This window comes from Sycon ciliatum, chromosome 8 (assembly GCF_964019385.1).
Source record: "Sycon ciliatum chromosome 8, ocSycCili1.1, whole genome shotgun sequence".
Lineage (NCBI taxonomy): Eukaryota > Metazoa > Porifera > Calcarea > Leucosolenida > Sycettidae > Sycon > Sycon ciliatum.
Genome location: NC_088650.1, coordinates 8742262 through 8757941, shown reverse-complemented (window position 1 = coordinate 8757941; position 15680 = coordinate 8742262). Strand labels below are relative to the sequence as shown.

Below are 15680 nucleotides of genomic sequence, written 5' to 3'. Positions count from 1 at the left end.
GTTTCACTGAGGAAATCAAGTCTTCAGACACTGTATTTGTTTGTTTCACGGAGCAAATCAAGTCTTCAGACACTGTATTTGTTTGTTTCACTGAGGAAATCAAGTCTTCAGACACTGTATTTGTTTGTTTCACTGAGGAAATCAAGTCTTCAGACACTGTATTTGTTTGTTTCACTGAGAAAATCTTGTTGTTCTCCGTGCCGTGTGTGACTCTTCTCACTGTTCACCCCGCAACTCCTCAATGAATAGAACGCACTCATTGCATGGCCGGTACAGGCATTCAACGACAAATACAACTGATGCAGTCGGTATCTTTACGCTGTACGGTGTATTCCTAATTCAGCTCCCGTGTCATTCTTCTGCTCATCCCTCTCATGCATCAATGCATGTCAGGTGTGATATCGGTTCATCAGGGTCTGGACCGCGAGGCACAGGCGGTATACACCATCACCGTAGCTGCCACGGATCAAGGCGTGCCGAGCCTGACCGGCCGCGCCAATCTCACTCTGTACGTCACGGACATCAACGACCAGGCGCCATACTTCACCGCCAACTACACCGCGTCGATCATGGAGAACGCCAGTCTAGGCATGCTTGTGCTGACTGTGTCTGCACTGGATGATGATGTTGGTGACAACGCTGTCTCCACATATCGGTACGTACTCGTACAGGTCAACGTGACCTGATGGCAACTAAGCAGGAGCATTCTATCAGGATCCATTGTATACGCATACATGCACGCGTGTGCACGCACGCATGCATACACACACACACACACACACATACACACACACACACACACACACACACACACACTTGTACTTGTACTTGCTCACTGCCAAAACTGGTCACGTGGGTCTCCCCGGGAGAGGGGAGAGAGACTCAAAAGGAATCTTGGAAAGATGACTCAATTAGCCATTGAACCACTCAACGGCCGACACCCCCTGAAATCCCCAAACTAGGGTGGACTTGAAATGATCCCACTTATGGGCTCACCACACCTCAGTAAGTGGGTAAGGACAAGGTGCAGAAAAAGGATTGACGGCATCAGGGTATCTGTCCCGGGATCCAACTGCAGGTACCCCTGCCCCCAGTGAAGGTAATACTTGGTACTAGTGTGGGTGGCTAAATCAGAGTGGATCTGATATACATGTAAGCTTCACTAGCACCATTGATTACACAAGGGTTAATCTAGCCAGAAGCAGTCCATGGTTAACACACACACACACCCACACACCCACACACACACACACACACACACACACACACACACACACACACACACACACACACACACACACACACTCCCCGTCTGGAACCAGCTGCCCGCCGGAGTCTTCTCTGGTCCTTTCTGCACCAAGAACTTGCAACACTTCAAAGTTGCAGCCAACCGCTATTTGAAGACCAACGACTGGTCGTGGGCACATGACCATCTCTGATCATCAGCATCATATCTGCCTCACCCCATGACTTCCAAATTCCGCTCCACATACTATTCCCAATAACGTCTGTTCTTCTTTTCTCTCCTTCTTCTCCTAGCACTGTCTTTCTTATCATTCCCCTCCTTCTAATGTACTGTCTCTCCTCCTAACATTTCGTATCATGTACCTGTCACTCCTTTCATTTTTCTTCTTTTTTGGTGCGTTTTATGTCCCCATGACGTCGAGACCTCAGGTCGGCTGAGGGCAAAAAGCCTCACCATCACTATGCTCCCACTATGCAATTTTTTGTCTTTGCCTGTGAGCTGTGATCATTGTAAAAAAAACAAAAACAAACAAACACACACACACACACACACACACACAGACACTGACAGGCCAACGCACCCTTGAGGTATTTGATGTGATTTTTGGAATGCGTCAAACTGACTCAACGACTCTTCCTGTATTCCTACCTTTCTGTATGCTCTTCAGATTTGTAGCTGGCAATGCACAAGGACATTTCAGTGTCGACACAAACAGTGGTGATATCAGGGTGGCTGCTGCGCTTGATCGAGAAATGACTGCCGCGTATCTGCTGGCGGTGGAAGCGACGGATGCTGCGGGCTTCACTGCGACGGTTTGGGCTGCTGTCAGCGTTGTGGACATCAACGACAATGCACCTCTGTTCAGCAGCTCTCTGCTGGTGTACAATGTGTCCGAGGCCACACTGGTAAGCAGCCAGCCTCCGGGATGCACATAGAGTGAAACATTGTTACAACAAGAACACTGATATGAGAAACTTTCGCTTTTGAAAAACTAGAACTAGTATTCATAACTCTATTGGATAAATCTGGTGTTCGAAGGCATGATGGGAGAGTTTGGGAAGGACGTGGAAGTGGCACTGATGTGCTTATCCAGCTGAGAGTTGTCAGGATGGATTCGCTTGAAATTTTGCCATGCATTATACAGTATGACAGGATATACATGAGCAGGCACTGTGTGCTCATTGGGTATAACAATTAATATGGATATGAAGAACTCCCGTTTTGCAAACAAATACCACTGTCCTCTGGTGTTAGTCCTAAAGACAGTACAGTAAACCTCCCCCCAATCCGGACTCCCCTGATCCGGGCACTCCCCTGATCCGGGCACTCCCCTGATCCGGGCACTCCCCTGATCCGGGCACTCCCGTGCGCCTGTCACCTTTCTTCGACACAGCAGTAGTCATAAAACTGGGCTTTTCTGGCACCAAATAGTTTTGATAGGCATAAACAAGTGTTCGTTGATACCCTATTGCATACACAAAGTATATGATCTGAGTTGCGGGCAATTTCTAGTTACGGCCCGTGCCCGGTCTCAACCTGCCCGGATAGGGGGAGTTCTACTGAACATGTGACACGAGCTGTAGACAGGGATCTTAAAAAGCTTGTCTGAATTCTGAATGGTTGTTTGCCCTTTCCTTCCTTGCCTTTCCTGAAGCAAAAATCACGAAAATTCCGCAAAACCTTGAGTTCACTGCCTTCACCTCTCACACACGTCTCAGACCTCTAGTCAATGTATATATGTAATTAAAACTTTAATTTCAACGAATGAAAATTTCTTGCAAGAACCGTTCTATAGGCAAACGTTTGCTCCCCCCCCCCCCATTTTGTAAGAGCGGTTCTGCATGTTTTTCTGTATTTCTTCTGCAGGTGAATTCGGTTTTATTCCGTCTGTCAGCCACTGATGCTGACGTTGGCAACACTCTAACGTACAACATGACGGAGACACCAAACGGTGGTGGTGGTGCGGCGGCTCTAGGGTACCTCCACCTGTCACCGGCCACTGGGAACGTAACGCTGGTACGACGGCTCGACCGCGAGACTCTGCCCGGTCTGCGTGCCGTCGTGTGGGTGAGCGATGGCGTGTTCACCAGCAACGCCACCCTGCAAGTCGACGTACGTGACTACAATGACCTGGTGCCCATGTTCAACCAGTCACAGTACAGTGCAACTGTGAGCGAGGACGTGCCCGTCAACACCACCATACTGACGGTCACGGCCAGCGATGCCGATGTTGATGTCGCCCACCGAGTGCTGCGCTACCAGATCCTGGCCGGCGACGCGCGCGACTGGTTTGCAATCGACCCGCTCACAGGAAGCCTGCGCAACAAGCGGCCGCTGGACCGCGAGACGCTGGCCGTTGTGAATCTGACGGTTGGTGCCATCAACACGGCCTCGCCCAGCCTAACCGGCACGGCGAGCGTCGTAATCACGCTCGACGATGTGAATGACTCGCCGCCCGACTTTGGCCCCGGGCCTCATGTGGTGAGCATTGCCGAGGCCGGCATGCAGGGCAACAGCGCCGGGTACGTGAACGCCACGGATCCCGACCTGCACAACAGCACCGTCTGGTACAGTATCGTCGACGACGACACTCGCCACGCCGTTCGCATCGACCCGCGCACCGGCGAGATCACGCTCATGCGCGCGCTCGACTACGAGGTGCAGCACACCTACTACATTGTGGTGCGTGCCGAAGACCGCGGCATTCCGCCGCTGTCCAGCACCACCAACGCTACACTGAAGGTGATCGACGTCAACGACAATCACCCGGTGTTCAGCAGTCCAGTGTACACGGTCACCGTGCCCGAGGACGCCAAGAACAACTCCGGCGTCGTACAGCTGAACGCCACCGACCTGGACGCTACTAGTAACGGCGAGTTGACGTTCGCACTGATAGCGACGGCGACCGACCCAGCCCCGTTCTCGGTCGACCCCAAGTCGGGCCTGGTGAGCGTTAACGGCATTCTGGACCGAGAGACCGTGGATATCTACAATCTGACCGTGACTATCACCGATAGTGGCGTGCCTCCGCTGAGCACAGTGTCTCGCCTCGAGGTCACCATCGCCGACGTCAACGACTCGCCGCCGAAGTTTGTGAACGCGTCGTACAACGCCACCATTACGGAAAACACGGCAGGGGGAACGGTGGTGGCGCGTGTCCACGCTGTGGATCCCGACATCGGCGACAACAGTTTGGTGACGTATAGTATCACGGCCGGGAACAGCGCTGGCCGGTTTGCCGTGAGCGCGTCGAGTGGTGTTGTGCACACCGTCAAGGCGCTCGACCGAGAACAGCAGGAGGTGTACCGCCTGACCGTTGTGGCTAACAATAGTGCGTCCTCAGCGCCGGCTACAGACACTGTCATCGTGACCATTGCCGTTCTGGATCTGAACGACAACCGGCCGCATTTGCCGAGTGTGTTGCCAACCGTACACATCAACGAGACTCTGACGGTGGGTGACATCGTCGGGTATGTGCCGTACGTAGACGGCGACAAGGGACCTAATGGACGTGTCACCTTTTCTATTGCCGGCGGTAACGACGAGGGGCTGTTCAGGGTGGAATCGAGTACCGGCGCCATACTACTGCAGGGCAATGTCGACGCCGAGACGAGAGATCTGTACAGCGTGTATATTCACATGTATGATGGTGGCAGTCCGGCGCTCAGTGGCAGCGGTTCTCTGTACCTCATGGTGCAGGATGCCAACGACAACCCGCCCGTGTTCAGCCCGCAGACGTACCGCCAGACAATCCAGTCGGTGCGCACGCAGGGCGACGATGCGTTCATCGTCAAGGCGGTGGACGCTGACGCCAGCTCGCAGTTGCACTACACGGTCACGGGTGGCACTGCGGCCTCATCCATGACACTGACCCAGGTGGGTGGCGTTGCTCGCCTGCTTCTATCGGTGGACGCCAGCACGCTGCTTGGTCAGACCCTGACTCTGCAGCTCAGCGTCAGTGATGGCCTGCACACCGCAACGGCCTCGGTCACATTCTTCGTGCAAAATCTGTCCAGCGGGCCGCGGTTCGACGCCATCGACATCACGTCCACCATTCCAGAGACAACGACGACCAGGGCCGCGCCGATCTCGATTTCGGGCTCCGGCAGCTACGCCCTGGCAATCGACACTGCCGGCGTCACTGACTTCCAGGCGGTGACGTCCAGCAAACAAGTGGTTGTCAACGGTGGACTGGACGTCAGGCGCCAGTCCTACTACCACATTGTGCTGCGCCTGGTCGACACGGCAACGCAGGTCACGCAGTACACACAGGTGAGGATAACGGTGTCGAACGACGTGAACCATTACGCGCCGGTCCTGGGCGCGTCCACCATTGCCGCCGAAATTGCCGAGCGTCACCAAACATTCATTACTAAGATGAGAGCGGAGGATCGAGACACGGTCTCCGCCAACAACATTGTCGCGTGGGAGGCGCCCAAACCGCAACAGAACATATTTGTTATCGACTTCGCCGGCGACGTGCGTTTGGGAACGTCATTAGACTACGACACTGGAGCGAAAAACTACTCGCTGGACCTCACCGCATCGAATTATGGCGGGCGCACCATCAAGTCCGATACAGCCACACTCACATTCATACTAACAGAGGCTAATGACAATCAGCCGATATTCGCGCCCAGTGCGTACGCTGTGTCGTTGTTAGAGAACAACACTCTATCTCTTACGGCGCCTATTGTGACGGCAGTCGCAACCGACGCGGACGTTGGCAGCAGCGGCCACCTGACGTACGGCCTGATCGATGATCGGGCAGCCGGCGGAGGTAACTTTGACTATCACACTTTCCGGATCGATAGCAAGTCTGGTCAAGTGTTTCAGGCGGGCAGCCTAGACTGGGAACAGCACCGGGAGTACTTTCTCAGGATTGTTGCGCAGGACGGTGGTAATCCCGGCATGCAAGCCACGGCTAGCCTCAGCATCAGAGTCATCGACATCAACGACAACTATCCAGTATTCGAAAGGCCCTCGTACGCCGTGAGCGTGCACGAGAACGCTACGCTAGGCTCCACGCTTGTAACCGTGCACGCGACTGACCTGGACCAGATTGATCTGAGCGCGGACCCTGCCAACCAACGCTCCACCATCCTGAACGGTTACGTGACGTACGGCATTATCAGCACTGATCTAGACGGACATTTTGGAATGTGTAACACGAGCGGCGAGATTACCCTGCTCCGGAAGCTGGACGTCGAGACGCGCTCAGGATATGAAATTGTTGTTCGCGCCACCGACGGTGGAGGTCTGCACACTGATGTCAGAGTTTACGTGACCGTCCTGGACAACAACGACAACCGACCGATGTTTGGGCAGTCGAGCTACAGAGCCAACGTGAGTGAGGATGCGCCAATAGGCACGCCCATTGTTCACGTGACGGCCATGGATATTGACGTGCATTTCCCTCATCGCGATGTCAAGTACGCAATCGTTGGTGGCAATCCAGGCACGGTCTTCTCTGTCAACGTCACCTCCGGGTGGATCACGACCAGTAGCTCCTTGGACCGCGAGCTCATGACTCGTTACGACCTCATCGTCGAGGCATTTGATCAGGGAATTCCCCGCCAGGTGCAGAACGTCACGGTCAGTGTCGAGCTGCTGGACGTCAATGAGTTTGCGCCTGTGTTTGTAGGTGTACCGTATACTGTGTCCATCCCTGAGTCCAGTGGAATTGGTTTCCAGGTGCTGCGGGTAAACACGACTGACCGCGACTTAGCCGAAAACGCCACCGCCTCCTACTCAATCCAGTCCGGCAACGCGCTCGGTCACTTCCGCATTGGTCCGCTGACCGGCGCCATAGTGGTCAACCAAAGTCTGGACTTTGAGACGGTCAAGTCTTACAACCTGACAGTTCTGGCCCAAGACATGGCACCACCGGGATATCGGCTCAACGCCAGCACGCTGGTCAGCATACACCTGCTGGATGTAAACGACAACGCGCCCGTGTTCGCGAACGCCTCGTACACCATCTCGGTCATCGAGACCTGGCCAATCAACTCGGCCATGTTTGTGGTGACAGCCACAGACGCCGACTCTACGTCAAATGGCAATGTACTCTCCTATCAGCCGATCTTTTCCGGGTCTGACGATGCGGCCAGCAAGTTTTCCGTGAATACCACCACCGGGGCGGTGTTCTTGATAGGCAGTCTGGATCGGGAACGCTACTCGCGCTACGTCTTTACTGTGCGAGCCACGGACGGGGGTGGCAAATCAGCGGACACACTGGCCATCGTAACAGTGCTGGACTACAACGACAATTCACCCGTGTTTCCCAGCGCCGATGTCAACGCGTCAGTGCCGGAGGATGCGAGTGTTTCCACGCCTGTCGTGACCGTGCTGGCTTCTGACGCCGACGCCGGGGCCAACGCGAACCTAATCTATGCGCTCGTCAGTCCGCAGAACTTGACCGAGTGTCTGCAACTGTGTGCGGCGAAGGCGGTGCAGTGCCACATGCAGTTCAGCATCGTAGCACGGCAGAGCGCATCGCATTTCTCGGTCGATCCGCTTACGGCAATCGTCGCGAGCACTGCTTTACTGGATCGTGAGTCAGTGCCAGTCTACGTTCTTGTAGTCGTGGCAACGGACAGCAGTGCAGACGGTCCGCGACGTAACGGAACCACTTGCCTGTCCATCACACTCGGTGATGTGAACGACGAGACACCAGCGTTCGGTCAAGCAAATTACGGAGGGGAGATCTGTGAGAACCTTGCGGCAGGGCAGTCGATAATGACAGTGACAGCCACAGACAAAGATATCGGGCTGAACTCAGAGCTCGTGTACTCACTGAGTACCACGGGAGCGGGAGCTCTTTTTAGTGTTGACCCGGACAGTGGCACAATCTCCTCTGCCGCCGTCTTCGATCGAGAGATATCGGACCTGTGGCAGTTCACGGTCACTGCCACTGACAAAGGCGTTCCACCGCGAGCTTTTACGGTGCCCGTGGCAGTCAACATCACTGATGCAAACGACAACCATCCGCAGTTTGTGCTCGGTTCCAGTACCACCACGCAGTACAACGTGACGCTGCCAGAAGACGTTGCAGTCGGGTCCGACATCCTCCAGTTGATGACAACCGACAGGGACATTGGGTTGAACGCCCAGGCCCGGTATGCGCTGAACAGCAGCTCCAGTTCGCTATTCAATGTCACAGCTGATGGAAGCGTTCTCATTTCTGGCGCCCTGGACCGCGAGAGGCAGCAACACTACAGCTTTGTTGTTGTTGCAAACGACTTGGGCACGCCGCGGCTCTCGTCGACCGCAATCGTCACCGTCACCGTCACGGACGTCAATGACAACTCTCCGGCGTTCAGCAACGCAACACACGTGGTGCATGTCCGCGAAGACGCACCGCTCGGCCTCGCCCTGCTGCGCTTCATGGTGACCGACGCCGACGTGGGATCCAACGGGATTTTCCACTTCTCCTTCGCGTCCGGTGTCACCTCGTCGTCGCCGTTCAGCATTGCGGCGGACAATGGTACAGTCTACCTTACCAGTATGCTCAATGCCGAGATACAGCACATGTATGTCGTGAACGTCACGGCAACCGACGACGCAGTGAAACCGGAGGATCGCCTGTCCACGGTCACCCAGCTCACGATCATGGTGGTTGACGTAAATGATGTGAATCCGGTCTTTACGTCCCCGCTGTTTCAGTTTTCCGTCAAGGAAGGCGGCCTGGGCAATCGGTCCGTGTTCCGAATCACGGCCACCGACGGCGATATCACGTTACCAAACAATCAGGTCAGGTTGAGTATTGACGCGTCGGGCGTCTCTCCGTTCATCATCAACTCCACGTCGGGACTCGTCTCGCTCTCTCGGGCCCTTGACCGAGAGACGCAGGCCGTGTTCGACTTCATGGTGGTAGCAACGGACGGAGGCAGTCCCAGTCTCCGGGGCCGTGCGAACGTGACGGTATACGTTCTGGATGAGAATGATCACTACCCGATCTTCAGGCAACCGGAGTATGGGTTCTCAGTTGGCGAGAACCTGCCAGCGGGGTCTGCAGTCGGGCAAGTGGAGGCTACTGATCTGGATCTGAACAACGTTACGTTCAGCCTGCACAACGACAGCAGTGCGGACGGCTTTGCCATCAACAAGCACACTGGCAACATTACCACACTGCGCCCGCTGGATCGTGAAGTCAGCGGTCTTCACGAGCTGCACATCGTGGCCGAGGACGGTCTGCCGTTGAGATCACCGCTCTCGTCAGCAGTCGTCGTCGTGACAATCCTGGACGAGAACGACGAACGGCCAAGCTTTGTCAGACCCGAGTTCTACAATCAAACTATCCCTGAAAGCCTGCCCATCGGATCTGATGTGTTTAGGGTGGAGGCCGTCGATAAGGACGACGGAAGCAATGCTGTGCTCAGCTACGCCCTGATTCCAAGCAATGACTCCGCTGCGTTTGAAATCAACACGACAGCCGGCCAGATCTCACTGTGGGTGCGGGTGGACTATGAGACACAGGCTGAATACCATCTCGAGGTCATCGTGCATGACGCTGGATCGCCGTCGCTGTCACAGACTGCGTCCGTCAACATCACAATCGCCGATGTCAACGACAACACGCCGCGATTTGACTCGCCAAGCGGCTACACGGCCGTGATCGATGAGAACACGCTAAGTGGATGGTCGTTGCAAATCCTGGCATCGGATGCCGATAGTACGCACAATGCCCGGCTCGAGTACACCCTCGCGGCCGGAAACACCGGCGGCGACTTCCACATAGACAACACGACGGGTCTTGTCACCGTACGGAATGCACTGGACTACGAGAGAACGCAGCGCTACAACGTGACCGTGCTGGTGGAAGACATGGGAGCAGTGACGCGCAGTGCTACGGCATTCCTAGTCGTCACCGTCGTCGACTTGAACGACAATTCGCCCGTATTTGCTGCGTCTCAGATCAATGTCACCGTTCCGGAGACCACGCCACTCTACGCAACGATAACAAATATCCATGCTACGGATGCCGACTCGACAACCAATGCCCGGCTGCGGTTCTACCTTTCCGCTGGAAACTCTAAAGGACATTTCTCCATCAACGAGCAGACAGGTACATTGTCGCTGGTATCCTTGCTGGATAGAGAGCGGCAGGCCGTCTACGAACTTACGGTCACTGCCGAGGACTCCGGTGTCCCATCCAACACTGCCAGTCAAGTCGTGAGACTATCGGTCACCGACGTCAATGACGAACGGCCAGTCATCAGCCAAGGAGTGGCCGGTCTGCGGGTGACACTGCTCAGCAATGCCACGGCGAGTTCGGTCGTCTCGACCGTCACGGCGCAGGACTTGGACACCGGTGTAAATGCACAGCTGCAGTTTTCTATACTGACTGGCAATGCATGGGCACTGTTCACCATCGACCCACAGTCCGGGGTGGTAAGTACTACACGCGCTCTGACTGACATGGATCGCCTCTTCCAGCTCAGCATTGGTGTGCAAGATGGGGGTGTGCCAACGCAATCTGACCGAGCCGTGTTGACTGTGACCGTTCGACACCCAAACACCAATCGGCCACGGTTCGTCACTGCAACGCAGTCCGTGTCGGTGTACGCGTCCACCATCGTAGGTGCACAAGTGGCGTTTGCGGCCGCGGAGGACAGTGACTTTCCAGCCGGTGCCTCGCCAGGCTTGGCGTACAGCCTCGACCCGACGCTCTCCAACAGCACTGTGCCATCGTTGTTGTCCGCAGACTCGCGTACCGGCGCACTGTCCGTAAGCGCATTGTTAGTCAACGTTGCCGACACAATACTCACTGCTGGAGTCTGCGCGTCCGATGGGGAGCTCAGCACCTGTCAACTCGTCCACTTAAGCATAGTGTCTAGTCAATCACTCGCGTTCGATCTGCCCTCGTATACGTTCTCGGTGGACGAGGATGCAGTCCCAACCGGTGCCGTCGGGACAGTGCGGATGCCGTCCGCTGCAGGCTACTCTGTACAGCATGGAAATGACAAGCAGTTGTTCGCGATTTCCTCGTCAGGCGATATCATGCTTGGCGGTAGCTTGGACTACGAAGCACAGCAGGTTCATATCCTGATTGTTGCTGCTCTGGACTCCAACCAAGGCGAACTGGCGAGTGTGGCTGTCCGAGTTCAGGTGCGCGACGTCAATGAGTTTGCACCAACGTTCGTGGCCAGCCAGTATCGGGTATCAGTCTCGGAACTGTCGTTCCCAGGCCGGTCCGTGTTGACACTGGAAAGTCACGACGGGGATCTCTCTGCAACGGAATCGTCAGTGGCGTACAGCATTGTGTCCGGAAACCACCTCAACTGGTTCACCATCGATCAGCGTAGCGGCAAGCTGTCCACGTATACTCTTGTTGACCATGAAATGGCAAGCAATGTTGTGCTGAATGTTTCAGCCACAAACTATGCGAGCAGCAAGCCCTTGATGACGTTCACAACTGTAGACATTGCCATTGCCGATACCAATGACAACTCACCGTCGTTCCCGTCCGCCAGGTATCACGTGTCCGTGCACGAAGACGTTCCGATTGGCCACCGCGTACTGATGACCAACAACACTGACCCGGACAGTGGCTACAACGGTATGATATTCTATGCTGTGAAGCACACCAGCGCTCCAGGCTTGTTCGCTGTTAATACGTCAACCGGTGCCATTACAACCACTGCCGATCTTAACGCGTCTTCCGTCAGTTCCGTCGTACTGACAGTCGTAGCCGGAGACTACGGAACTCCAGCCTCGCAGATAGCATCCGCTGCCGTCTACATCACTATCGTGCCGGTTAACCGTAATGCGCCGGAGTTTTCGCAGTCGCTGTTCACCGTTGATGTAAGCGAGACCATCGCCACCCCGGCGGTGTTGGGAGTGTTCGCGGCCACCGACGCCGACGGCAGTGACGCCCTGATACGCTACGCGTTAGCCGCGCCGGCGCATGTTCTCTCCAGCCTTACCGTGGACGAACTGTCCGGTGCGTTGATCCTCACCCAGCAGCTAAGCTACAGCGATGTACAATCTGTTAATGTTAGTATCACGGCCACTGACCGCGGCAGTCCCAGACTCCACTCCACCGCAGTGATCACTCTGCGCATTGCCGACGAGAACAACCACAACCCGGTGTTCGAAAAGACCAACTACACGTTCTTCGTGCCCGAACTCGCCGCGGTTGGCAGCGTCGTGACACGCCTGGTGGCCCGTGACCCGGACACAGCATACCTGAGCTACGCCATCTCACGCAACGCACTGGCACCGAACGGCCAGGACTTATTCCTGGTAAACGCCACCAGTGGCGAGCTAATCCTGCAGGAGTCGCTGGACCATGAGATTGCCACAAGCTATGATATCGAGGTGTTCGCGCTGGATCATGGGTATGTTCATCGGCGATCCACTCGCCAGCGCATCCGCATTGAGGTGGTGGACGAAAACGACAATTATCCCTGGTTCATTGCCGTACCTGAAACACTCAACATGAGTCGCTACCTGCCCGCTGGCTATGTGGTTGCCATGGTGAACGCCTCTGACGCTGATGAATTCTATGGCAATGTAATGTATAGCATTTCGGCCGGCAATGACGATGGGTTGTTGAGTATCGACGCCGTAACGGGACATGTGTCTGTCACTGCACAACCAGGACTGGATGCCAACACCCGCTACAACGTCACGATCGCCGCGTCTGACGGACAGCTGGTCACGTACGCACTTGTTGACGTCAATTTCGACTTCAGCGGGAACTTCTGCTTGCCCCACCTCTGCTACCTGACACAGCCGGCCGCAGACTGTTCGCAGTACGACAATGCGACTTCAGACAATATGACTACATCATCGCCAGGACAGTGCGGAGCATGTTCTGCCGGGTGGCTGCCGATTCTCAGCGGCAAGGCATGCGCGTATCTCTACTGCTCTTCGCAGTCAACCCACTGGGTGTGTGCTGCGGCTAACTCCACCAACGGTACGTGCATGCCGCTCGAGCAGCCGTGCGAACAGACGCGCTGTCACACGACGCACTCGCTGTGCCAGCCCACCGCGCGCTGTCTGCCCCTGGACACGCACACGACGTGTGACAACTCGTCATCCGCAACGACGTGCCTCGTCGACCAGGCTCTCGTCGAAGCGGACGGCGGCGTGCGTACGTGCAGGAATGCCGCAGTCCTGATGTCGTCGGTCGGCCGATCGTGCACCGCCGCCAGCATGGTATTCTGCTCACTGCGTGACCGCTGTATCAACGTCAACGTGCCCGATCCGTGCGTGCAGTGCCGCGCTCCGCTGCTGGAGTGCCCCAAGACCGGGGTTTGTACGCTGGACATGGGCGAATGCTGTGACAGCACTGCACTGGTGTACTGCAACTACACACGCTCGTGCATCAACGCGTCCGTGCCGTGCGTGCTGATGACGACCGAGCCGCCGTCCGTCACACCGACACCAAACTCATCGCCCGTCCTCAACACAGACCTGCTGTACGTCGGGGAAGTGCGCAGGGACGATTACGCAGACCTGATTTCGCAGCTGTTGCTAAACGAAGGTGTCTGGGTGTCCGAGTTACTTGCCAACGGCTTCAATGGCCAACCGTTTGCCAACGACAGCGATTCAGATATTCTTGGCCTAGCAGTGGTAGGGACAGGTGCTGACAATGAGACTGGCTGGCAGTACGCCGAGTGTGTTTCCTCTCCGCTAGAGCCATCCGACTGCCGTCCGTCGGCATGGATGGACATACCACAGCACGTATCTACACGACATGCACTGCTGCTCGGTCCCATGACTCGCATACGACCCGTAGCCAGTACCGCCGCCATCGGCGCCGTCTGGTTCAAGGCGTACGCGTACGACGGCAGCATGGCTGGGCTGCAGCATCCAGTAGGCAATGGCAGTTTGGCGAGCACAGGTCAAGTCGTAACCGTGGATCCACTAACTACGGGTGGCGCCAGTGCTTTCAGTGCTGGCACTGCATTCATCATCGCCATCATTCAACCGGCCATTGAGTTCCCGTCCTTGTTCAACTCCTCGCTGACATTGGTTGATCTCGTAGAGGATACACCTGCCTACCTGAATGACGGAACGCCAATGGCAACACTTCTTACCGGTCCCATCCTGAAGCGCTGGACACAGCGCGGGAATGACTCCCACATCCCGTACCTGCCCGTCGGTGTTGACCAGCTGTTGGTCAGTGCCGGGAACCTCTCTGACTACTTTGATCAGGTGCGGCGTGTCAACTCGATCATTGCCAGTCGTTTGATGTCCGCACAGGCTGGCTATCAACCAGGCCTAGTTGTCACCTTTCAGTTACCGGATGAAAGCGGTCGTTGGCAGATTTCCCCGCACGGTACGCTCTCCACGTGGTACTATATTGACCGGGTGCTTCCCGGCACCACGGGTAACGTAAGCGTGTTTGTCGATCAACGGGCACGGCTCCGGTTCTTGCCACAAGCTAACTTCTACGGTCGCCCCGATCCCGTCACCGTGCTCGCATGGGATGGTGTCACGACCGCTGCCGAGGGCGTTGTGCCCATTCGAGCAGCCGCCCAACGCTCACTCACCTCGGTGGTCGCATCAACGAGCGTCTCGTCTGCCGCTCGGACGGTCGAGTTTGAGGTGCTGAACAGCGAGGACAGGGCGACAAGAACACAGCCAACTGCCGGTTTGAAGCCGATTCCGTACCGCATTCGCTACGAGTATGACCATGTCTTCACTGCAGTCGTGGAGCGCTCAGCAAGCGACTTGCGTCAAAGCAACGATAGTTTCAAGCAGCACATGTTCGTAGCGCTATTGCACAGCATCAGTGTCCTGCGCATCGAACCCGTCAACACAACACGGTAAGACAAGGAGGTTGAATGGTGTTTGACTGCATGAACGCATAGTACATATGTGTTTTATAGAAAAGGAAAAGGACCAAGGACCGAGTCCATACATGTGTTTATGAAAATAATTACCGTAATATTGCCCTTGCACGGGTGCACGCAGTGCTGGCCCACATCTACGGGAACACCACCAGCACTCTGTCAGATATTGGAACCATTACTGCACACGTGCAGGGCAAAGTTTCATTAATCGTATCTTGCGTGCCTGTCACACGGACAGTACTTGACCGGCCTCTTGCGAATACTAGCATACCCTGTATACCCTGTGTGGCTCTATAAGTCAATTAACGTTATCACAGTCACCGGGACCTGATGTACTTATCACAGTGGATCTGATGTACTTATCACAGTGGACCTGATGTACTTATCACAGTGGACCTGATGTACTTATCACAGTCACCGGGACCTGATGTACTTATCACAGTCACCGGGACCTGATGTACTTATCACAGTCACCGGGGACCTGATGTACTTATCACAGTGGACCTGATGTACTGATCACAGTGGACCTGATGTACTTATCACAGTGGACCTGATGTACTTATCACAGTGGACCTGATGTACTTATCACAGTGGACCTGATGTACTTATCACAGTGGACCTGATGT

General features: G+C 55.5%; 1 protein-coding gene across 2 annotated transcripts in view; it reads left to right on the top strand.

Moving 5' to 3' along the window:
- Positions 1-15680, top strand: part of LOC135823227 (uncharacterized) — a 37019-nt gene that overhangs the window by 6313 nt on the left and 15026 nt on the right. For both annotated transcript variants that reach the window (XM_065336073.1, XM_065336072.1), the window contains exons 9-11: positions 394-655; positions 1914-2151; positions 3113-15027. In XM_065336073.1, the coding sequence (XP_065192145.1) occupies positions 394-655; positions 1914-2151; positions 3113-15027 (12415 nt within the window). The remainder of the gene's footprint in view (positions 1-393; positions 656-1913; positions 2152-3112; positions 15028-15680) is intronic.